This window comes from Aethalodelphis obliquidens, unplaced genomic scaffold, assembly GCF_003676395.1.
Source record: "Aethalodelphis obliquidens isolate GAN/ISIS:26980383/991018 unplaced genomic scaffold, ASM367639v1 scaffold29, whole genome shotgun sequence".
NCBI lineage: Eukaryota > Metazoa > Chordata > Mammalia > Artiodactyla > Delphinidae > Aethalodelphis > Aethalodelphis obliquidens.
In genome coordinates this window covers 21,971,433-21,997,444 of record NW_020837973.1, presented here as the reverse complement: position 1 = coordinate 21,997,444, position 26,012 = coordinate 21,971,433, and the positions used below count along the sequence as shown (strand labels likewise).

Genomic DNA, 26,012 nt, shown 5'->3' with positions numbered 1-26,012 from the left:
TGCTCCGTAGGAGTTGTTCCACGCGTAGATGTATTTCTGGTGTATCTCCAGTTTATTAACTTTTAAATTTATGGATGAAGCTTTTAGTGTCTTATATAGGAAGCATCTGCCTAATCTCAAAATTCTCATTCTGTTTTTTTTCATGTAGGAGATTTATTGCTTTTAGTCATATTTATATCTATGATTCATTTTAAGTTAATTTTTATATGGTGTGAGTTATGGATCAAAGTTTTTTTTTCTTTTTTGTATATGGTTAGTTTCCTATACGTTTCCTGCACCATTGGTTGAAAAGACTATACTTTTCACTGAATAAACTTTGTACATTTGTCAAAACTCAATTGTTTATATAAGTATGAAACTAACTCTGGACTGTCTCTTCTATTCCAATTATATATTTATCTATGTTTACAAAAATGGCACACTGTTGTATAGCTTTATTAAAAAAGTCTGTAAATTAGGTAGTATTCGTCATTTAACTTTTTTTTTTCTACCTGAAGTTGCTTGGTAATTCTAGGCCCTTTACATTTTCATATATCAAGTGCTATAAAAGAGTCTCCTGAAATTTTCATTGGGAATGTGCTGAGTCCGTTGATCAATGTAGGCAGAATTGATAATAACTTAATGATATTGCATATATTAATCCATATACAATGTGCATTTCTCCACTCATGGAGGGTTTTTTCAGCCATGTTTTGTGGTTTTATGTCTATATATCAAGAACATATTTTATATTTTTTGTTGCTTTATTGCACTGGCAAGAACGTCCAGGACAATGCTAAATAGAAGTGATAAGAAGAGAAGTCCTTTCCTTCCTCCTTGTCTTATGAAGAAATTAGTTTTTCATTATTAAGTATGATGCTATTAGTCAATTTCTGCTTTTGTATTTAAAATATGTTCCTTATAGAATCATATAGTTGTGTTTTGCTTTATTGCACAATGTAACATTCTGTTCCTTTTAATTGTGATGTTTAGACCATGTATATTTAATGTGACTATTGATACTATTAGGTTTAATTTATCATCTTGCTATTTGTTTTCTTATTGCTCAATCTTTGTTTCATCTTTCTTATTTTCTGCTTTCTTTGGATTAATACTGTATTTTATTTTGCATTCCTTTTTATTTCCTTTTTTTATGTTATCACTCTTTCATTTCTTTTTTTTTTTTTTTTTTTTTTGGTTTTTATTTTTTTTTTTTGGTTTTTTTTTTTTTTTTTTTTTTTGTGTTTATTTTTTTTTTTTTTGGGTTTGTTTTTTTTTTTTTTTTTCTAGTCTATAGTAAAGATTTTTCACTGCCTTTATGTTTATTTTTTCTCTTTGTAACTTAGTTGTTCCTTAGGATGCATTTAAATTTTGTCACTGGTTTTAAGCAATTTGATTACGATGTGATTTTCTATAACATGCTTCATATATTTTGTACTTGAAGTTTATTAAGCTTCTTGGATCTGTGAGTTTATGAGTTTTCTCAAACTTGGAAAACTTTTCAACCACTCTTTCTTCAATAATTTTACCCTACCCTCCTCTCTTTTAGATCATTTAATTATGTTAGGTGTCTTGAAAGTGCAACACAGCTCACTGGTGCTCTAATTTTTAATCCCCCCACCTTAATCATTTAAAATATTTCCCATTCATCTTCAAGTTTACTATTTTTTTTCCTGCAATATCTAACCTGCTTTAATTCCATCAGAGTATAATTTTCAACTCACAGACTGTAGTTTCTCCTCTAGAAGTTCTATGGAAGATATATATCTATATCTATCTATTTATCTACCTATATCTATATTATTTCCTTAACCTCTCCTCTAGTTAAATATAGAGAATGCATTTTAAATAACTTTTTAAATACCACTGTCAGCTAATTCTGTCAACCGTGTCATTTCTGGGTTAGTTTCAATCGACAGATTTTTCTTTGCAGTCACATTTCCCATTTTTGCTTACCTGTGATTTTTGATTGCCTGACAAGTATTGTGTTTATGCTGTGTTAACTGTGTGATAGCTTTTCATTTCTATAAATACTATTGATCTGTGTTCAGATGTGTGGCTAAGTTACCTGAAACAGCTTAAACCTTCTGGCCCTTGCTTTAGCAGCCCTTTGTCTAGATCTAATTTTGCCCCATAAATCAAGTAAGACAGTTCTGAAATTCTACCAAAGCCCCATGAGTTATGAGTTTTCTACTTTGGCTGATGGGAATTATTTCCAGACACATGCCAGTTCAATTGTGCTCCCTCTGGCCCTTATAATTGGTTACATCTATGGCTTCATTTTATCTGCTCTCATGCATGCTCTGATTAGCACTCAGCTGAAGAGTTGAGCAGGATCCTCTTAATATTTCTGTGGCTCTCTCTGTGAAGCTCTATCCTATGAAGTCCTCTGCCCAGCAAATTCTACCCACCTTGGTCTCCCTGGACTCTCAGCATTATCTCCTGAATTCAAGGGATTGACAGGCTCCATCTGGGCTCCCACTTCCTGCATTATTGTTTAGAAACCCTCCCAGGCAGCAGCCAGTTTTGAGGATCACCTCATTTCTTCCTCTTTTCTCAGGAATTACCCTCTCTGTCTCCTGGTATCCAATGCTTCAAAAATAATTGTTTCATATATATTTTTTATTTGGATTTTAGTGGGTTTTGGCAGAGTGTGTGTGTGTGTGGGGGGGGGGGGGGGGTAAATCCAGCCCCTGTCATTTTATATTTGAAGAGGACATTCAAAATATCATTTTGAACATGTTTTTGATAATATAATTATAGCCATTCATTTTAGAAAAAATGGATTGCATAAGTAATTTTGTAGCAAATAAGACATCTATAATTCTCCCCTCAGTAGATACTCCAGTGCTATTTATTCTACTTCCATCAAGTACTTCATCTTTTAAACAGTTTATCAATCTCCTATTTTTTTAATTAAGTAGAGCTTATATAATATATATGGGTTTATGTATTTTACTAATTGTGAATATTTGCTAATGTCATTACAGTTCTTGATAAACTTCTATTGTATAGATAACATACTATCATGTAGGTAATGCATCACTGATGAAAATTTAGATTGTCTGGAGATATGTATCTGATAATTTCCTCATGATACAATTTTAGGAGAAAAATTTCTTGATCAGAGACTGATAGTAAAACTTGCAACCTTGTTTTATGGTATATAAAAGTGGCTAATACCTTTTTAAGTCCATAGCTCTTCCAAAAATATTTACTTTTTATAGGGTACTCAAGTCTTGAAAAAACAATGAGCAGTAGTTTTACCTGTAAAATCTCAAGAATTATGACAAAGGGAAGAAAAATATTTGGAGAACAAATGAATCTGAAATTATGTTCCTAAAATTATACTGTCAAGTCTGACAAAATATAAGGCCATGCCTGAAAATATAACATTAGACTGATTCCTGTTAGCATAAAAATGTATGCAAGAAAAAAGCTTTAGATATTCAATTATAGTGTGAAAAAACAGCAATAATTCAACAAGGAGACAACATTATAATATTTAACTCTTTCATTTGCTCTGATAGCATTTAGAAGGATGACTGATCCCCAGAGCAGAAATAGGCTATGATAAACATCATGGAACACTTTCCAGGGAAAGTTTGGGAAGTAATTCTCACCCACCAGTAAATGTGTTCAACAAACATATTTTCTGAAATACATCTGCCACTTGCAACATAAGATTATGGTTACAATTAGCAGCTGTTGTCAGCTCCACTTCACCTCATTAGTAATCATGGATTTCCTAAGTTATAGGGTTGATTATAGCTTTACAGGTTCTGAAAGAACATGTTGTCTCATTTCACACCAATTCTATGCTCAACATATTTAAAGGTTCAACGAATTTTAGAAGAAATCAGTTCTACCGCAGTCAAATAGAGAAGTAAATACAAAACAAACTTGCTGGTGAGAAATTTAGTTATGTCACCATAAAATGTACATGATTACACCATAAACTGGAATAAGTGCCTTCATATATACCAGTACTTCTTTAATATTTGCTTGATTTTATTAGAGTAAAATAATAGTAATTTTAAAATCATGTCAATAATATTTGGAAAAAAATAAAGGTTTGAACTATTTGTTGAAGCAGTATAGCCATTCTCAAGGAAGGTTTCATAGTTTGTAGCTAGAAAACACATTTCTGGAAAGCAGTAGCTGGAAAGGAATGAGCAAACTCATAGCCTAATTATATTGACTTAGTGGAAGATGTACCTGGAATTCAGGAAAGGAAAAGGAATACTATCTTTGATGTATTCCTACATATTACTGATTTGTTCTGGTGTAATTTAATTTACATGTTTTTTTGTAGTAGGTGAAAATATAGGGATCTGCTATGTGTTTAATTCTTAATTGTAGAGCTTAAAAAACAAACAAACAAACTAGAACCAGAGTTCAGCTTCCACAGTGTCAGCTCACTTGTGATCTTTTTACCTTGTTATTTTTGCTGCCTATGTGATTGGCTCCTGTTTCTGCAAAATATATTCATTCAAAAAATTATGCCAATGATCTTTTTTAAAACTTATTGCTATAAATTCAATATAATGAGATCAATAAAGTATTGTTTTAATAAGCCATCTGCTGGGATATAGAGACAGTTTTGTCTCACGTTATGTGTTTAACAGGCGCTTTTTGGTCATTTGTTGTAATCCAGTGTACTTATTATTAATAGGTAAACCAGAACATCCTATTCTGTGTTGAAAATAGAGCACTGGCTGATAAATAAATGAAAATTATCTCTGGGCTTTGAAAAACTGCAAGACATCATTTGCAGTGGGGCAAATTTATAAATACAGATCTGGAAGTTTGCAGTGTTAATGTTAAAGTGAACTATTTAAAAATCATCAAAGTGACTCTCCTTCATGAATTATTAACTTGAAAACAGTGCTTTTCAAGGTTGAACCTAAGAGTAGGGCAGCCAGAAACACAGACCTATTTTGATCCCACATAAGCTCAAAGTGAGTCAAAGCTAGATCTGTATAATGTTAGAATTGTTAACTATTCCTCAATCATAGAAATCTCCACGCTAATCTCTAGGGCATGTAGCAATGGGTAAAAAGTGATTTTTAATTTACTTCTGATCTTTGATGCAAGTGATAGGAAGGAATCCAAGATCTATTCAGCGATAAGCAGATAATGGTTAACTACTGACCTTTCCAATAATGGAGATAAATATATACAGGTGAATATTATGAATTGAGATTCATTCAACACATAGATGTGGTTATGTGGTTATGCTCTTTTATTTGCTTTCTTTGTGTTCCTTTTAGGATTGTTTGTATTCATAAGCAGAATTTGGTGTAAGTACTTCAGGGAAAAAAACCCATTTTTTAAATGTTCCAATGTTTAATGTTTAAATGTTCCAATGTTTCTCAGGCCACATTAGGAACTAAATTGTAGGAGGATTGAAACCTAGACATAGGAAACACTCTATTATCTTTTGTCTTAGCACTATTTAAGCAATAAAAATTAAAAAGAAAATTTCATATGACTTTTATTCTTGATCTTAGTACATCAATGAGTATTTTAAAAAATAAGAACTTTCTCAGATCCTTGTCTGACAATGAATGCTTAGTTAAAACTCAACATAACTTTTGCTTCTAGGAAATATATACACTACTATGCATTTTTATATAATTATTTTTATATTTAGGTTTAAAATTTTTCTCTATTTACTTAGGATTTCCCACCCCAGAAGGATAGTTAATCTTGGGCAGCGACCATATGTCACATGAGTTTTTTTTTCTAAATCCCCAAATTCTTTTTATAGCAACCATGTAGAAAAATTACAATCATAATTATTGCAAAAATAAGGGAATACTACCATTTCCATGTAGCTCTATTGTACACTGCACAACACTTCCAAAGGATAACAAGGTGAATGTCCTGGTTTCATATTTTGGGAGTGAGGTACAGGAAGAAATCTGAGACCAACTATGCTAAGATTTTAGCTATTTTATCTTTGAGATGAAATCTAATATATATATACATGTAATATGTATATTTTCCACATGCCCAAATACTCACTTTGAAGCAGTATTTTTGAGTTTGAAACAATAATTTTACAAAATTTAGCAGAAAGTAAATTAGGTAAGCACCATCATATACTATATTAAGTTGTTAAAATTTTTGAAATCTGAGTTTACTAACGGATCCCTTAAGTTAAGCACAGTCCTTATAATAATGGACTAAGTCACATGTTCTTTATTAAAATAACCCAAAGAAATCATCGAATTTAGATAAATGTACTTTTATCCAATATTTTAAAAATTGCCAATGTTTCACAATGTTTAGAAACCTAAATGTCTATTTTTTGTCAAAGTCAGTGCCTGATAGTGGATATATTATGGATTTATAATGGGAGTTGTTAATTCCCTAATTCACCAGATTAAAAGGGAGTTCATTTGCTAAGTGTCTTTAATAGAAACCTAGAAAAATGAGGATAACACCAGATGCTGATTAGTCTGTTAGTTCTCTTGTCATTGTTGCTCCTTTGGCTGTCCTTATTCTAACCAGTTTATCCCATGGTCTTAACCTTGCTACACAAAGCCTTATCTATGGACTTTACAACATGGGATTCACCTAAGAGTTTTTTAGAAATGCAGAATAACAGTTCCCACACTAGACTTACTGAATCAGAATCTGTTTTTACCAAGATTCCCACGTGACTCATATGAACATTAATGTTTGAGACACAATTAGATTCCTACACGGCTCAATTAAACACTCAGCAGCAGAAATCTCAAACATGCAAAAATGGTAGCTAGTACATCTGTGGTTCTTTGTCATTTCAGTTTTTATTTGGAAAAGGCTAAAGGGAGAGATTGGAGGAAGACCTTTGATTCAGCTGAAATGATCTTTGAATAGAGAACCATTCAAGAGCCATGTATTTTACAACAGCCTCTGCATATTCACTTACAAGGACTCTGTGGACATATGTTTTTATGTGTTATTTTCAACATAATTTCAATTTATCCAATGCAATTGACTCTATCAACTTTAATATGACTTTAATATGTCTCAAGCACTGCAATAGGTCTATGATAGGATAAATTAATCAAGCGACAATTAAAAACTCACTTAAAAGCTGCCACAAGGATTCATGAGTATAACTAAGGACTCTGAAGTACACATATCATAGAATAGTAATAATGAAAACAGCCAACTACATCAAATTATCTAAATGACAATTACATTAAATAAAAATTCAAGAAAATTATCGGTATTTTATTTGTCATATTTATCAGACCATCATGTGAACTGCCTATAACTTTAAGAAATGGTAGATGAATTAATAATTTTAAAACAATGCCTGGAATTATGAGTCTCTTTTCTGCTAGATACTCTGTTGATCGGCATTCGGATATGGACCGGATTTTCAGTATTCACTCAGAAAATGGTTCTATTTTCACTTTGAAGCCTCTTGACCGGGAGTCAACCCCTTGGCATAACATCACCATTACAGCCACAGAGATAAGTAAGTTGGAAATACATCCACCTGAACACATTATTTTTCACCAAAATAGTAAAATAATAGCATTAAGTAGACTCTTTTACTTGAGTGGAATGAATTTCCACTCTTGCTGAATTAATTCTCTCAGCAAGAGCTGAGAGAAATGATTTAGAATGTGTTGGATTTTTAAATTATTTTAATGATTATCAAATATTCATTTTATTTTAAACTTGATTTTCTTTTACATCTCACTGTAGGATAAAAATATAATCTAACCTCATAAAAATAATTAATCAGTCTAAGAAAATTATCTCTTACAAGTAATATTCACTCTCAATTATATTCTCCTCTTTCTGTCATGCTCTTCATCTGAACCGTGTAAGAAAGCTGAGATATCCATCAGCAATCCAATCAAGAAGTGAACACCCCAGAAATGATCTGTTGCTAAGTTACAAACGGGGCAAGCAATATCACTACTACTCTGTAAATGAGACTGAAATCTTACACATGTTCTCATTGCAGATAACTCAAAACAAAGTAGCCGCATTCCTGTTTTCATCAGAATTCTGGATATAAATGACCATGCTCCAGAACTTGCCATGTACTATGAAACATTTGTCTGTGAAAATGCAAAACCTGGGCAGGTAAGTTATTATAAACTTAAAAAAAAATTTTCTCTTCACAAAGGCAGATGACACTACATTAATTTACTTGCACATTTTTTTTCATGCAAACTATTGTCAGTCTTCCTTGTCACTTGTTTATCTCTCCTTACCAAAAAAATCACAATAATCTTAAAAAGATGATTTTTTAAATATTTTATAATCTATGATATAATAGGAAAAATTATAATATATGCTTTAATTTATAGACTAGGTATATAATGAATATCACATATATAAAAATTTCCTACCTGGATTCATAATCATACTGATACTGAGCTATACTCATAAATAGAATGAACATACATTATTAAATAAAACATGAAGTATGAAAATAAAATTGTGTTAATATAAAGGAAATCATAATAATTGTCTTGTTGATTACATTTTGCTACTTTGAGTTGCTCAATCAGGACATTTTGAGACAAGTTATATTTTGTTTCTGATTTTTTGACTTTAATATTAGTGAGATAAAAAAGAGTGTACAAGAGTTAAGAAGTCCTCATATAAAGTAATATTTCAGGTATCTCTAAAGTAATTTTAAGAAAATGCAGAATATGTTCATTTTTTACACTACTACAGTATTTTACAAATACAAATACTGTATTTTACAAATACAAACTACATAAATGTTATTGAAAGAAATTTTAACAAGTTATTTAGATATTTCCTTGAGGAAAAAGTAGGTAGATGGTAAGAATCATATATAATTCTATCATGTTCTTTTAATATAGAAAATAAAGTGAAATATAGTCTTTCTTCTATTCCAGTAGAGATTATAATGAACTGAATATTTCTGCCCCCTCAGAATTCATATGTTGAAGCCCTATCCCCCAGTGTGGCTGTATCATCTGAAGATGGGGGTCTATAAGGAAGGAATTAAGGTTAAATGAGGTCATAAAGTGGGGCTCTGATCTGACAGTATTAGTGTCCATTAAAGAAGAGACACCAGAGAGATCACCCTCTATTGTCATACACACGATCAAAGGAAAGGCTATGTGAAGATGTAGCAAGAAGGAAGCTGTCTGAAAGCCAGGAAGAGACCTCTCACTAGAAGCCCACTATGCTGATACACTGATCTCGGTCTTCCAACCTCCAGAATTGTGAGAAAATAAATTTCTGCTATTTAAGCCATTCAGTATATGGTGTTTTGTTATGGCAGCTCAAGCAGACTAAGAAAGAGGTACATACCACGTTCCACTTACATACACAGAAATACAAATGAAGTTTTTATTTTCTTTTCACCAGCAAAGAATCATTACACGGTTATTTGGATTAAAAATTGTTTTCCTGGGCTTCCCTGGTGGCGCAATGGTTGAGAGTCTGCCTGCCGATGCAGGGGACAAGGGTTCCTGCCCCGGTCCGGGAAGATCCCACATGCCGCGGAGCGGCTAGGCCCGTGAGCCATGGCCGCTGAGCCTGCGCATCCGGAACCTGTGCTCCGCAACGGGAGAGGGCACAGCAGTGAGAGGCCCGCGTACCGCAAAAAAAAAAAAAAAAAAAAAAAAAAAAATTGTTTTCCTTTTTTCACTTCGTAACAAGTAATGGGCATATTCTCAGTTCGATTATTTTTAATTTGCTGCTTACTTTTCAGAGCATAGCTACACATTAGTTAGCTTATTCAACTACCCATTTATTAATGGAAATTTGGTTTACCAACAAAATGTTACTCTAGCAGACAGCACTACAGTGAGCATTATAATACATGTATAGTTGTATACTACCTGGAATCATTTTTCTTTGATGAAATCCTCAAAGAAGAAATAAATTTTATCTATAAATACTCATCAATGCTTCCAAATAGTGCTCAGAATATGTTATATACCTAGTAATAACTTCCACCAAATGTGTATAATTGCTCATTTATTGGGCAACACTAAATTTTAAATACTATCTACCAATATGTAAAATCTCATAATAATTTTTTTTTTTTTTTTTGCGGTACGTGGGCTTCTCACTGTTGTGGCCTCTCCCGTTTGGAGCACAGGCTCCAGACGCGCAGGCCCAGCATCCATGGCTCACGGGCCCAGCCGCTCCACGGCATGTGGGATCTTCCCGGACCGGGGCACGAACCCGTGTCCCCTGCATCGGCAGACAGACTCTCAACCACTGCGCCACCAGGGAAGCCCTCATAATAATTGTAACATGAATTCCTCCAAAATTATTGAGGCTAAACATTTTATAGCTATGTTAGTTTCCCAAGGCTACCATGACAAATTTACACAAACTAGATAGCTTGAAACAACAGAAATGTATTCTTTGACACGGTTCTGGAGGCTAGAAGTCCAGAATCAATGTGTCAGCAGGTTCATGCTCTCTCAGAAGGCTTTAGGGGAGGATCCTTCCTTGCCACTTCCTAGCCTCTGTGTTTGCTGGTGATTCTTAGCATTCCTTGGTTTGTGGACCCAAATTACTCCAATCTCTGTCTCCATTGTTATATGATATTATTTCTGTATCTCTATTTGTGTCCATATTTCCCTGTTTTTGTGAGAACTCCATTCACTGGATTAGGGTCCACCCTAATTCGGTATGACCTCATCTTAACTTGATTACACCTGCAAAGAGCTTATTCCAAATAAAGTCACAACACAGGTACTGGGGATTAGGTCTTAAACATATAATTTGAAGGCACACAAAGTCAACTGATAATAGCCTGTAGATATTCTTTACTTATCTATTAGCATGCTTTTTTATTGTTTCATGTGAGTTATTTATATATTACAAAATTAATATCTGATAATGATAAAGTATAATTGATATTAACTAATTAAAATTCTTTTACTATATACTACTGCTATTAACATGTCTATGTCATTGTTCATATAATCGGAAAACAATTTTCCTGTTAAAATTAACAAGGTTAAAAATAAAACATAATATAGATGTCAAGCTACTGATATATATTCTCTCTTAAAATATGTTTAAACAATGGCTCATCTAATCATTTCAAGAACTCAGAGTCATACAATGAAAGGATCAATGATGTTTATGATTAAAATATTACTAAATATTTGTTACATTATTGCTATTCTGGAACAGAAGTTTGAGCAAGAATATTAGATCTTATATAAATTTTTCTATGTCATGTGCCAATCTTGTAAGGAGAAAAATCATATCAAGTTTGTATTAATAATTATGCACTTTCAGAAGTATTATATAAAGAAACATAAGGTTACATGTGTCTCTGTCAATAAAATGAACAAAATTATAGTTAATATCAAAGAGGAAAAAGTATTAACTAGTGAGTATGCAGGTTGGTATGGCCATAGAAGATACACAATAACCAAAACAATGGATACATTAAACTACTGTGAAATTCTAATAATTCTTCATCACAGAATGTTAGACTATTATACCTGGAAGTGGTGCCACTATTTGTTTTTGTAGAAGAGAAGTTTGAAAGTAATGGTAATTAAATGACTGTAATTATAAATCACACAGACGTCAGACCCAGGACTGGAAAACAGGCACCCTGATGTGTAGCTCTGTGTTTTATCCACAAAAATGCTCAATGGAATTTTTCTGCCCAACCTGTCATTTGCTGCTCCATCTTCACACTATGGTACACCTCTGACCTACAGGGAGCACAGCGGAGAGGTGCTATAATTTCTCAAATTCAACAATGATTTTACAAAACTTTAGAAGAATTTATTTGTATATTCTTCTAAATTTTGCAAATACCATTAAAAAGAAGAGCAAACAATTTGACTAAAGTATGCAATATGATTGTAATTATGGTGCCCCACAGCTTTAAAATCTTCTCCTTTCTCATATTATATGGCATATTGCTCATATTCCCAAAACTATATTTATAGTTTCCTTAATCTCCAGGAGTGGTTGTGCTAAGCACTTTAGTTTTTTTAAAAAAAACACCTCTGTTATGTCCTTTGCCTTTGAAACAATCATTATCTCGTGGAGGCAACATATTGGTAACCAATTCATAATAAAATGGGCTGGTAGTATATATTAACAATGTTAAAAGACAAAAGACTGGCGTGATCAAATTTTTCTTTTCTTTTCTTGGATACTATAGTGGCCAGGAATCAGATAATGATCCATAGAGGTGCTCTGCAAACTGATACTTGATGGGCATTTTTCATTCTTCATTAAATAAGTTACATTAGACAGAACTACAAAAAAAATCTTGGCAAAATTTTCTGAAAATGGAATTTTTTGTTTAATTTCAGTATTTAATTTCAGTGATATATTTAAAGCTCAAACACTGATTTAAAATATCTTGTGATAACAAGAGTTGCTTTGTGTGCTCTATTTAATTAATTTTTCTTTGGTTTTAGTTGATTCAGACTGTCAGTGTCATGGACAAAGATGATCCTCCCCGAGGCCACAAATTCTTCTTTGAACCAGTGCCAGAATTTCCCCTCAATCCAAACTTCACCATTGTAGATAATAAAGGTACAGAACATTTTTGAAGACAAATATTATGAAACCTTAAGAGGCAAAATTTTAAAACTGGTCTTTTTGTTTTTTCAGATAATACAGCAGGAATCATGACTCGAAAAGATGGGTATAGCCGCAACAAAATGAGCACGTATCTGCTGCCAATTTTAATCTTTGACAATGATTATCCAATCCAAAGCAGCACTGGCACACTCACCATTCGTGTGTGTGCCTGTGATAATCAAGGTAACATGCAGTCCTGCAATGCCGAGGCCTTGGTCCTCTCTGCTGGCCTGAGCACGGGAGCTCTCATCGCTATCCTTCTCTGTGTCGTCATACTACTTGGTAAACTATGCCCCTGAAAGATATGCCCCTGAGATATGCTCATTCAACTCAAGGAATTCTCTCCCTCATTACCCAGTGATTGCACACTGAAAAGCACTCTTCTTTAGAGCTAAAGGCTGAAAATTTTAACTTGTTATTAAAATTGTTCTTCCAATTGAAAAACAATTGAGTTTTTGACTGTGGATAGTTCTAGCTTTAAAGAGACCGAAAGCAAGGATATAATAGCTAGTGATATATACGTATATTTTAAAATATGTTTTATATTTATAGTGTTTAGTGTTAACTAAGATCGTCCCATTTCTAAGGACATTTCATTTAATAATTGATTTAATTTTCATATCAACTCTATAAAGTAAAAGCTTTTATTCTTCTACAGAAAGGTTAGATAACTTACACAAAGTCACTCATTCAGAAAGTGTTTTAACTAGCATTAAAACCCAGATTATTCTATTTCAGAATCCACCTTTCTAAGCATTATCCTCAAAACAAAAGACTACTTTACAAATAATATTCCTAACAAATACTAAGTTATGTATATCATAAATGGAATTGGCCAGTGCATTTAACTTGTCACAGTAAGATAAACTTTTTTTTTTCATAAAATTTGTTAAATGTAGGCACAACATACCAAATTAAATTTTAAGCTCATTTCTTAAAATATCACTATGGCATTGTGGTCATACCTACTCCAGCAATATTTTCTAAATAAAGTCATGCTTCCAAGTGCAAATGCTTTCTTTGAGAATGCCCTAACAGGACAATGATTTAATTCAATTAAACAGTTGTTCCACTGTAACACATTCCCCCAAAACTTGTTTCCATCAAATATTCATCCAAAATGAATGCTTAGGGCAGGAGAGCTAGCCAAATTTATGTCCCAATGCTCATATGTGCTGGCTCCTTTTCACTGCAAATCCTCTCAGGCTATCTGGATAAAATCCCTTTGGCCAGATATTCTTGCAGGACTTCAGTGGAGAACTGATGAAAGTGAGGGGAAAACATTTGTCTCAGTTATGATGATCCAACTATTTAGAAAAACATTTTCATAGGATGGTTTAGAACTTAACACACTACTACCATCAGCAGCAGCAGCAGTCCACATCTCCACCTGCTGCTAGAAAGTTCAACTCCTCCATAAAATATTTTTGTATCCTCATGGAGATTAAATGTTGGCTTACGCTTTTAGCTAAGTGCTACTGATATCATATTGCTTTATTTGCTCAAATAGTTCTACTTTCCTAATTTAGGACAATATGGAAATATGTATATTTCAAATTTGATTTTTTAATTTCAATATTAAGATAACACATACTAACACATAAAGACATGCATGCATACATGAGGGAACATAATCCACCCAAAAAGATAGGTTTAGATATTATAACATTATCCAACTAAATTGGATAATATTTTCCTCTACGCAGAAATCCTAGAAGGCTTCTTTTATTCTGAAAAGTCTGCCATCTTTCTGCCCCAGGAAATATAGAAGGCACACAATTCCTGTATTTTACCTTCTCAATTTATTGCCTAAATGTGGAATGATTTTCTATTATTTTAGTTAAAATGGGTTCTAACTCATAAGGTTTCATTATAGAAGTTCTTTAAGCATCCTTGCTGTTATTTCACGTCTTTATACTAATGGCTGGACATAGTTTCTATATCTCTGAAGTTAGAAGAGTCTGCTTTTTGCAAAATGGTGATATAGCATGGACAATAATATTTTAGACCTATCCTGCTATACAGTTTGAAGAAATGTAATTCATAGTTTATATCTATGTTACAAGGCAAAGTAGCGGGTTAAAACCTAGGGCAGTGCTTTTTAATCTTTTTGGTTCCTTGGACACCTTTCATAGTGAAGATGAAGCTATGGACCTATTTAGAATAACAATTTAAATTTATAAAAATAAGACATGTAACACAAAAGGATATACATTTATCCAAATTAAACAAAATACATAAAAGCAAAACGTGTTTAATTATTGTCGTATGTGCTTTGTTCTAGAACAAGTCTAACGATTATTTGTAATATATCCTAACTATAATACAATATAAAGTATCTGTGATTTCTATTGGTTTAAAAGTCACACATACTGTTACTATCACTACAGTTTATGCTGATATCCGTAATAGAAAAAAATGTTAAATTCAAGTTATAGTGAAAATATAACTTTCTATATTACAGAATATAGCATTTTTTTCTACTCCTTACCTTAGTCTCTTTGAATTTCGTTCACATACACCAGATTAAAAACCTCAGTCAAGGGAAAAGAAGCAGATAATTCTGGCCTGACAAAGCAGAAAACCCTCAGAGCAGATTCTGAGGACCATTTGTGAAAGTTCGTAAACATTATATTAGTTAAGAAACCCTTAAAACTATTTGACTATATGGTTGTTCTTCTATGCATAGAGAATTTATAAATTAATTCATTCAGTATTAAACTTAGAAAGAACCCTGTTTTTCTACTGCATGATTCACTAGATTTGTGGATTTCAGGTCTATGTTGGACTTAATTTATGATCATCCTTTAACAGAAGACAGTATAGATATGTCTCATTATTAATGAAAAGTTTTTTAAAATGTCTTCAACATGATTCTGAGTATAGCTCGGCACCCAAAGCCTGATCTGCAGAGGTTAGTGAAGATACTTCTAATGAATCTTTTGTTTTCTTATTACCAGTTAGTAAGAGCTGAGGAAAATGTATTGGCCAATATGACAATAGCATTGTATGGGCCTTAAGTGTAGTTACAGAGGCCTCAAGGGCCATGGTGAAGTGCAGTCTCAATGGAAATGAGTTTGTGTAATCTCAAAACAAAGACTGAGAAAATGAATGGTAGGTTTCTGAGGCAACATGTTCTTATTTTTCAGTGAGACTTCAGTAGTACTGACAAAACATTTAACTTCCATAAAGTAAGGAAAACCTGGTTTTTATTTCTCCCCAGAAATGTATAAGTATGCTTTTGGAAAATATTCTTTAATTCTTAACTTTCTTATGTATAAAATTATGTACTTGGTTCATTTTCTATGGAAACGTATTTTGTTGGAAATCATGTGATCTTTCTTATGTTTTAAAATGTAATTTTTAATTTCAAAATATATTTATATTTCAAATGTTCATTGTCAAATACATGCATAATAATTTAAATTCCAGTAGTATAACAAGAAATAAGGAAGTATGTCATATGTGGGGAAGTTCATAGTTAACTTGATAACATAAGCATGTAAATAATAATACAGCATTTACAGGGAGCACAATTAACATTTCAGCCCCAAAGTTTGAATGCAACTATGTATCAAGGAAGTCCTCAGAAATAGGGTAATATCTGTAAGATGAGAACAAGGTAAGGATGAGTTTGAGTTTTTAATTTTATATTGTAGCTTACAGAGTTATATTTCAGATTTTAAGCAGGCTTTCAAAACCAGGTCAATAAAAGAAATTAACTAAACAGATGTGACATATGGGAATAGATGAGATTAGTAGCATATATATGTGTGTGTGTGTGTGTGTGTGTGTACATATGTATGATATATATTCACATAACGTATTATACATATATATACACATGACATATGCATATATGTGAGCAATACTTTGCCTGTATTCCCTTGAGTCCTTAATATTAAATTGGTACTGAATTTCTCTTGGGATAATAATGATTGTAGCTTTAGAATTTTAGTATTTTGAAACAAACATGCATTGGGGAAGAATGAGGTATTACATACTTATAGTTGGCTAAATGCATTCGCCATAATTGAAGATTTTCAGTGCCAGAGCCCCATAGGAGATTGAGTCTTGAAAGTAAATAAATGGCATTGCAGTATCTGTTTCTTTATCAATATAGTACATCCAGTCACTGGCCCAAATCATCCTGTATTTGTGTAGGATAGTTACTCTTTATATCCAGATGAACTTAACACTTCTTACACCACACCAAGGTCACAAATACAAAAGTGCGCTATATTAATTTAAACCCGAATCATGGAATCTCACAATTTTCTCTCTTTGGTTTTTTCTTCTTGTTGTTGTTGTGTTTGTTTTTGTTAATAGTTTTAGTTGTGCTGTTTGCTGCATTGAAGAGGCAAAGAAAAAAGGAACCTTTGATAATTTCAAAAGATGATGTCCGGGACAACATTGTGACCTACAATGATGAAGGCGGCGGGGAAGAAGATACCCAAGCTTTTGACATTGGCACATTAAGGAATCCAGAAGCAAGAGAAGATAGTAAATTTAGAAGGGATGTAATGCCTGAAACAATTTTTCAGATAAGGAGGACTGTACCTCTGTGGGAAAATATTGATGTGCAAGATTTTATCCATCGAAGATTAAAAGAAAATGACTCAGACCCAAGTGCACCTCCTTATGATTCACTGGCAACGTACGCCTATGAAGGGAATGATTCCATAGCAGATTCACTCAGTTCTTTGGAATCTCCCACAGTAGATTGTAACCAAGATTATGGTTACCTCAGCGACTGGGGGCCTCGTTTTAAAAAACTTGCTGATATGTATGGGGGTGATGATAGTGACCGAGATTAAGAGTATGGTATGACTTCACGGACATCAGTGGAAGTACTCTCTTTGTTACTAGATGGAGTGGCCTGCATTCTCTTCCTTGGAGGAAAATTTTTTAAAAATCAAAATTACAAACAATACTTAGGTGTTGTCTTAGTAAAAGTTTGCTTAATCAGTAAGTTTCTGTGAATGAACACGAATGACATAGATTTTAAAAAGTAATAATAACCAGTTCACCCTCTTTAACAATCTCTGAAGGAAAGTATATCACATCAATAACCGATAAAAAGTACATAAAAGGCTTTTTGTGCCTTGGCTTAGATATAAGAACTTTATAAATAATGTTTTCTTAACTGACTGACAGTCACCTTTACTATTAAATGAAACTTTGTGCAACTGCTTTGTAAATTAATATGAAAAAATATATCTCTAAAGAAATAGGAATGACTATTACTGCCATATTTATTTAGTTGAAGAATGTCTTTCTGTTAATTCATTCATATTTTTATAAATGTATATTTATATTTTTATATTTTTGTGAAATAAAATAGTATTTATAAAAATAAATTTCACTTTATTTAATTCCTAGAAGCAGTTCTAATCTCACTTATAACATTTTTTAAACATCTTTAAAGGTAAAACATGATTTACTCAGGGGAAAAAGCAGCTAAATTATTGCATGTAATTTGGAAATAGAATGTGGTAGGACTATAGTGAGCTTTGGTACAAGTTGTGATCTTCTCCTGCAACCACTTGAATATGGACAAGTGTTTATTCAATCACTGATGTCTACCCATCAATAAGGATGTGAGACACATTTACAATACAAAAATATTATAAATATACTTGTGAACAATTTAATTTTTTTGTACAATTCTTTCCTATGGGATCAACCAGTAAAATTTATTGAGAGTAAATGAACTATGTGTCAGTGATGTGCAGATGAGGAAAAAAATCTAAACCACTCTTCCTTCATCAATAGTATAGTTTCAGAATGAGAAATGATAGTTCCAACTTTTCTCTTTATGATTAGATAATTGATGAAATATAATTTGGGTAACATTTAAAATGTGCATTAACAAATTAGTGGAGTTTTTTTTATTGATAATTTTGTTGAGGATGTTGGAAGCCATTGTATTTGAAGAAATCTTGAAAAAACTAGTGACAGGTAGACTGGAGATAAGGAATGTAAAGTTTTATTAATGATTGGGACTGTCCAGAAAACAGAATATGGACAACCTAAGACATAGGAAATAAGAATAGAGAGGGATAATTGTGCATAGTAATCATTTGCAAATTTTGAAAGACTGCAATGTAGAAAACTTGCCCTGGATTAGTCTGGAGAATAAAACCTAAACTGAAAGACAGAAACTTCACAAGGAGATTACATGATATCCATTTTCTATGTCATGAATTATCCTCTTTTTCTCCTGTATTATTGTTCCTTTGAGGAACAAATATCTTGCCCAGGGTAATTTCTAGGTGGAATTTATATAGAAATTTGGCTTTGACTAGTCTGTTAGCAAGCCTTTTAAAATAGCAACGACTTATTAACTTATAAATAGGAACTTATGTATTCTGTTACTATGTTGTAAAATATTTAAAGACCAAGACTATTTCAATAATTTTACCACCAGTAGCTAACACATATTAAAGGTTTAATTTAATGCTAAGAAAACAAAAACATACTGGGTATTTAAAAAATAATCGAAAATTTCTTATCATTGGAATTGCCCAGAAAACAGAAAATTTTTAGTTTTAGTTAAGAAAGTATTAGTTTTTAACCTTAATAAGTAATTAGTTTCTCCATTGCTAGAAATCTTCCTGCATAAATCAGACAAATATTTGAGGAGGATTATATAGAGTGGCTTAAGGTAGTAAGAAAAAATGAGTTAGATGCCTATTAATGCCCCTTATAATCATTTATTCTATAATCACCAGGGGGATAAGTGACAATAAACACATTCTAAGAAGGCCCATAATTACCACATGAGTAACAACTATTTATAAAAGAAGAGATTATGTCAAATCAGAAATGGGGGAATTGGTAGTTGCATCGCCTGCCTGAGTTCACCATGCCATAAATACTAAGAGCACCACAACAAACCAAGCTTCAGTTGTAGACCTATAATTGCTATGAGAAAATCATATTGATACCAGATAAGGCATATTAAGTTTTTAAGCTCGATTATGAAGAATTGTTAATTTAACTACCATTTATTGGCAATTAAATATTGAATTTAATTTCAGAGTTATTCCTTTCCTTCATCTGGAAATCAATGATATACTACTGGAGTGTTCATAAGGGCAGAGTTAACAGATTTCATACTTAATAGGTACAAATTGTTTCTGCCATAAACTGGAGGGTCAGATTTGATCAAATAAATTACCAGATCTGTGTAATACTGATACTTCCCATAATTTTCCAGTAATGCTTGAAATTCCTTCAGTGGAAAAATGTATTTAGGACTCAGATGAGATTTTATTATTTCCTTACTGGCAAGTAAAAAAATTACCTAACTTCTCCAGAAAAATAGACTTGAAAATATTTACCCTATTGGGTTTGGTTAATTTTATTTCACTAAATGCACACAATACACTCAATAATATTAGTTTCAATCACTTGATTCTCTTTGACTGTGGAGTTGGTAATATCTGAGGAAAATTAATACTTAATGTGTGCTTACTTTTCAAACAAAATAACTTAATTAGCTTTGACTGCTTACACTTGAGATAGAATTAAATTAAAGCCATTTGAGTAACTACTGTTCCAAATATAATTAAAACAATCATTGTTTTATTTTGCATGTTCAATAATTTTCAGAAAATATAATATCTGTCTATATTCATATCTGAATATTTTTCATTGAGAGGAAGCTACCTACATTATTAGAACTTTAACACACAACCTGAATGTTATTACATTCAATCCTGCTCTCAGACATATGAAATAGATTCCAATGACTTAAAAATCAAACTTAGTAAAGAAAACTAAAGAGCATTAACAACAAAAACAAGCCAACAAATACAACAAAAAAAGTAACAACATCGTACCTTAGCCAGTGGTTGAACTGACCTCAGTTGATTATTCCTTTTATCCTGGCAAAAACACAAGTGGCTTCCAGGATTCTTCATTCTTCTGTTTTTTCTTTTATTTTACTCAGTTTTCTTTACTGGTTCCTCTTCTTCTTCCTAACTCCGTATTTTGGAGTAATCCAGGCTCTAATCTGTTTTGTTCTCTATTTAAATCCTGGCCCTTGATGATCTTACTTATTCTTTCAGTTACTATACATATCTATATCTGTATCTTGATAATAGATATAGCAATAATTACAGACATAAACTGAAAATTTTGAAATTTAGACCTCCCATCTGTACCCCTTTCTTAAAATCCAAACATATATACAACTATTCTAAATTTCCACTTGCATGTCTAATTAAGTGGGATATGTCCAGATTTTAACTTTTAATTTTCACCCAAAATTTATCCTATTCTCCACCTGTTTTATGTAGGTTGATGACAAATCGATCTTTTACTTGCCCAGGCCAAAAACCTTACAGTCATCCTTCATTCCTCTCATTCATATCCAATATTTTCGAAAATCGTGTTGACTGTACCTTCAAATTTATCTGATATACAATGACTTTTCATCACGTCTCCTGCTACAATCCTGGCCTAAAAGTATTACCTGGATAACTGCAATATGCTTCTAAGTGTTCTTTCTTACTGGCCTTTGCCCCTACCATCTATTTGAACACCAAATACAGAGCGGGTTGCATTTCTTTTTTCTTTTGTTTATTTTAATTAGATAAGGGTGAGCATCTCATTTCTTGACTCAAAACTTATCAACTGTTCTTCAAAATTAGAGTCAGTCCTCCCAAATGATCTACTAGATCTCGATCATATTATCTCTTTGATCTTATTTGCCTCTATATCCTTAACTCATGTCACTTCAGTTATTCTGGGTTTCTTGTTCCTTAAAGATGCTAACATTTTTCCCTTTGAACTGACTGATCACTCTCTTTGGAACAATCTTTCCCCAGATATCCATGAAATTAACTGTGTAACTTTCTGTAAGTCTTGGGTCAGATGCCACTTTCTAGATGAGGACTATATTAAACAATCTAACTTTCTAGATGAGGACTATATTAAACAATCTATTTAAAACTGCAATCCTCCAAACTCATTTCTCTTTTCCACATTTATTTTAAAATAAATATTTTCTCAGCAAATATCACCATCCAACATTATACATAATTTGTTGGTCACCTAATTGTTGTCTGCCCACTTCTACTAGAATTCTTTTTGGTTCTTAAACTGGACCCTGTACACATAGGACAAGGAGAGAAGAGGCAGGCTACTCCAGATTAATATGTGGCAGTTTTAATAACCAAGGAATCTTACATGTGAGACCTGCCTTTGTGGCCTTAAGACAAGTAGATCTCTGCAATCTCCCACCAAAATCTTAAAGGTTTATATAGAAGCCTTACCTGGGTCCAGTCACGTATTCAATCCAGATGGTCTCAACATACCTTACTCTCTCAAGGCTGTGTCTTTAAAACAACTCCTTGGTGTGGGAATGGTGGGCAGAAGGTGCTTCCCAAGGGCGGAGAGTGGGTGTGGAGCCTCCAATTGCCCGGGTCCAGTGTGCAGGTTAACCAGCAGTCACATCCTCTTGATAACTTCCTCCAGCAATGACTGGTACCTCTGGTTGACAATTTTCAGATATTATAATCTTTTCATATGCTATATTAACTAAAATATCCCATGTGTCTAGGTTAGTGCCTCATACCTTGTTGAAAAGCAGCAAATATTTTACAAATGGGGAATGGAATGTGCAATATTTAGATATAATAATTAATTTGGTAAAATATTATGAATACATAGGAGATTAAAAAACAAATGTAAACAAAAATAATTATACTCAAATTTATAAGTGTGCATGCCTTCAATATGATATTGATTATAGCCTAGATTTTAAATCAAAATATTGTTTACTGAATTTTGGTTAATCATCAAGTTACTATTTGAAAAGGCCTTTTCAAAATTACAAAAAAAGGATGAATAATTTTTCCAGTTTTTTTTTTAAGCTTCACACTGAACTAAAATTACACTCAATGATCTTTGCTTCTCAAAGAATATAGTAGTGAGAGTTACTAGATTTCAGGTCATCAGTTCCAAATGTGAGAATCAAAACAGAAGCCAACACAAAGGAGGAATAAAATAAATATCTTTTGCTTCTGCTGTTTTAACTATTTTTACAATTATCTAATCATTAAACTGTTCTCAGCCCACAATTTTCTAGTACTTGGATAGTAGAGTAAGGGTGAAGGTAACTGACCAAATCTAAGAAAACATTTTCTTACTTAAATATGTTTAAATAAATTTCAGTAATAATATGTGCTTATTTTTAAAGAATATTATTTGATGATAATTTATATGAAATAGAAACACCCATTATTTAAATCTATACATTCAAAATAGCAATGCACCAACATTATCTGATTTGCAGTCTTTGTTGCTATTGTTTGATGGGATATTGTTAGCTAACTTAGGGTTAATAACATGCATAAAAATCACCATATTATTGTCAGCATTTAAAATTCAAGATATTTTACTTATAAATTATTTCCTCTAGATTTTCTTGAAGAATTTACTAGTGAAATTAAGCATTTTTTTCTTATGTGTATGCGTCACTCAGTTAATTTCACAAATTGCCAATTCATGTCTGGAATAGTTTTCTTTCAGATATTTTTATTTTCTTCTTGTTTCTAAACACATAATTATATAATTTTGATACCAATAATTTTTAAGTGATGTATATTACAAGTATCTTTCACAAATATGTGGCTTGTTTTCACTATAATTTATTTCAATATAACCAAAATGATATATGCTATGGTTTATGGTTTCCCTGCTATTTCTGGCTTGGTTTTCTGTGTGTCCTTATTGCTAGTTTAACTCCAAACTCTGTGTCAATTGTCTAAATTTTCTCTCTAGAAATTTAGAAGCCCAAAAATGTAGGAACCAATTTCACTCCTTGAAGAAATCTTTCCTTCAGTCACTAAACCACTCAACTGAGACATTAATTACCCTGTACGCCAACTGTATCCAGGTACCTCCTCCTCTGATCAACCTGGGCTTTCCCTGGATCTCTCCTTCAGAGTTACGTCCTGATTCCCACATGTCATGTCAGCTTGCTTTCCCTGATCCTTCTCCCCATCGCATTGAAAATAATTTGGTCTACATATCTACCTAGTGATGGCACTGCTTATTTGTGTCTAATATTGTAGTCCATTATATTTTTCTTCCAATTTTATTGAGATATAATTGATATATAGCACTATATGAGTTTAACATGTATAGAATAATGATGTGACTTACATACATCATGAAATGATTACCAGAATAAATTTAGTGAACATCTGTCATCTCATATACAGAATTAAAAGAAATAGAAAATGTTTTTTCCTTGTGATGAGGACTCAAAATTTACTCTCTTAACTTTCATGAATAATGTACAGCAGTGTTAATTATATTTATCATGTTGTACATCACGAGTACTTTTTTATCTTATAACTGGAAGTGTGCACCTTTTGACTACCTTCATCCTATTCCCCATCCAACTACCTCCCACCTCTGATAACTACAATCTGATCTCTTTTTCTATGAGTTTATTTGTCGGTTTGGTTTTGAAGTATAAATTGACCTGCAACACTATGTTAGTTCCTATAACACAACATAGTGATTAATATTTCAGAATGATCACCTTGATAAGTCTAGTTACCATCTATCCCCGTACAAAGATATTACATAACTATTGACTATACTCCCCACACTGTAGATTTCATACTCATGACTCATTTATTTTGCAACTGGAAATTTGTACCTCAATCTCCCTCAACTATGTCTTTCCTCCCCACCCCAAACCCCTCCCCTCCGGCAATGACCTCTTTGTTCTCTGTATCTGTGATCTGTTTCTGTTAAGTTATATTTATTCGTTTGTTTTCTTAGATTCCAGATAAAAGTGAAATTATACAGTATTTGTCTTTCTCTGTCTGACCTTTCACTTAGCCCGTGGGTCCCCAACCCACGGGCCGTGGACTGGTACCAGTCTGCGGCCTGTTAGGAATCTGGCTGCAGAGCAGGAGGTGAGTGGCAGGCGAGCGAGGGAAGCTTCATCTGCCGCTCCCTATCTCTCCCCATCACTTGCATTAGAACACCCCCCCCCCCGACCCCACCACTGGTCTGTGGAAAAATTTTCTTCCACAAAACTGGTCCCTGGTGCCAAAAAGGTTAAGGACCGCGGACTTAGCTTAATACCCTCTAGGTCCATCCATTTGTTGCAAATGGCAAGATTTCATTCCTTTCATGGCTGAGTAATATTCCATTATATGTATGCGTGCATATATATATATATATATATATATATATATATATATACATATATATTCTAAGTGGTCTTTCAAAGGTTTTGAAAAGTTCCACCCACAACACAGTGAGGCATCTGATTACAGAAGTTTTAGATAATAATAATATCTGAAACTGAAGCCATCTAATAATAAATAGCAAAGTCTAACAGAACTACAATATATTAAAACAAAGTATTAAAAATGTATACTCTGCTATAGTATAAAACAGGCTGTTCAGGGGAGCACATACAACGAAGATTTATTGTGTTCTTGGAGTGAGCCAAGGACTGAGTGCTTCATTACCATTCTTTAATGGCATGAACATCAAGCATAGGCTGGATAGAGCAATGGAAACTTTCATCATTGAAATGCTTACTGTTAAATAACAACATATATAATAATCTCTAAATTATAGAAAAGAATCAGAGTCAATACATATTTTTTATTATTTAAACATAATAAAATGTTAGGATAGTGTCCAAATAATATCACTGACAGCAAAACTAAGATGCAACAAAATGAACAATATTTCTGTTGGTTATTTTTCCTTAGGTGGGAAAATTACCTGTGACTGGAGAAATTCCCATAGAATTATGTATATTATTACTTTGCCTTGAAAAATAAGTAATATGGAAATATGTATAGAATTAAATATGTCTACTTTTCTTTAAAAGCTAAAATAGAGTTGAGTTTATTTTGAATCTTCTGTTAAAACTGACAACAATAGGTATTCATACCTTGAAGGTGGGTAACAGTGGGAAGCTTGCCCTGTTTCCTTGCACAGGATTGGGCAGAGAAAGCACAATGAAAGAGCAGGGATTTGAGGTCAGAAGTGAGACCTTACATTCTGAATTTCCACATGATACTTTAAAACTTTTGAAAGACCTCTTTGAGTTAGTCTGTGGAGCAAGCAATGAAGATGGGGCCTAGTAGCAATTAAATCTAATTCCAAGAAGGGTTATTGTACATTATACCTGTCATTAGCCATATTAATTCTAAGGAGGACAATCTGGAACTTGGGCATCTCTAACAAGGATGAAAGAAGGGAAATGGGCAATGGTGACAGTAGTCCCATTACCTCTTTCTCTGGTCACTGAATAAAATATATGTATTTATTTATTTATTTTTCTGCCATGTGTATTCAATTAAATCAAATCACAGGTAAGCCAAGGTAGCATTTTGATGGCCCTCCCCTCTGCCCCACACACCCATTCCCCAGCATGATTTTAAATTTGTCTAAATCCAAAT

The 26,012-nt window shown here is 32.7% G+C and overlaps 1 protein-coding gene across 2 annotated transcripts in view; it reads left to right on the top strand.

Annotated features, from left to right (window-relative positions):
• CDH9 (cadherin 9) overlaps positions 1-17,913 on the top strand; it is a 126,442-nt gene extending 108,529 nt beyond the window's left edge. Inside the window, exons 8-12 of one of the 2 annotated variants that reach the window (XM_027125384.1) lie at positions 7,323-7,459; positions 7,958-8,079; positions 12,393-12,510; positions 12,589-12,840; positions 16,888-17,913. In XM_027125384.1, coding sequence (XP_026981185.1) covers positions 7,323-7,459; positions 7,958-8,079; positions 12,393-12,510; positions 12,589-12,840; positions 16,888-17,375 — 1,117 coding nt within the window. In that variant the 3' untranslated portion in view covers positions 17,376-17,913. The remainder of the gene's footprint in view (positions 1-7,322; positions 7,460-7,957; positions 8,080-12,392; positions 12,511-12,588; positions 12,841-16,887) is intronic. The other variant, XM_027125385.1, reaches the window with a different exon arrangement.
• Positions 17,914-26,012: the final 8,099 nt, after the last annotated feature.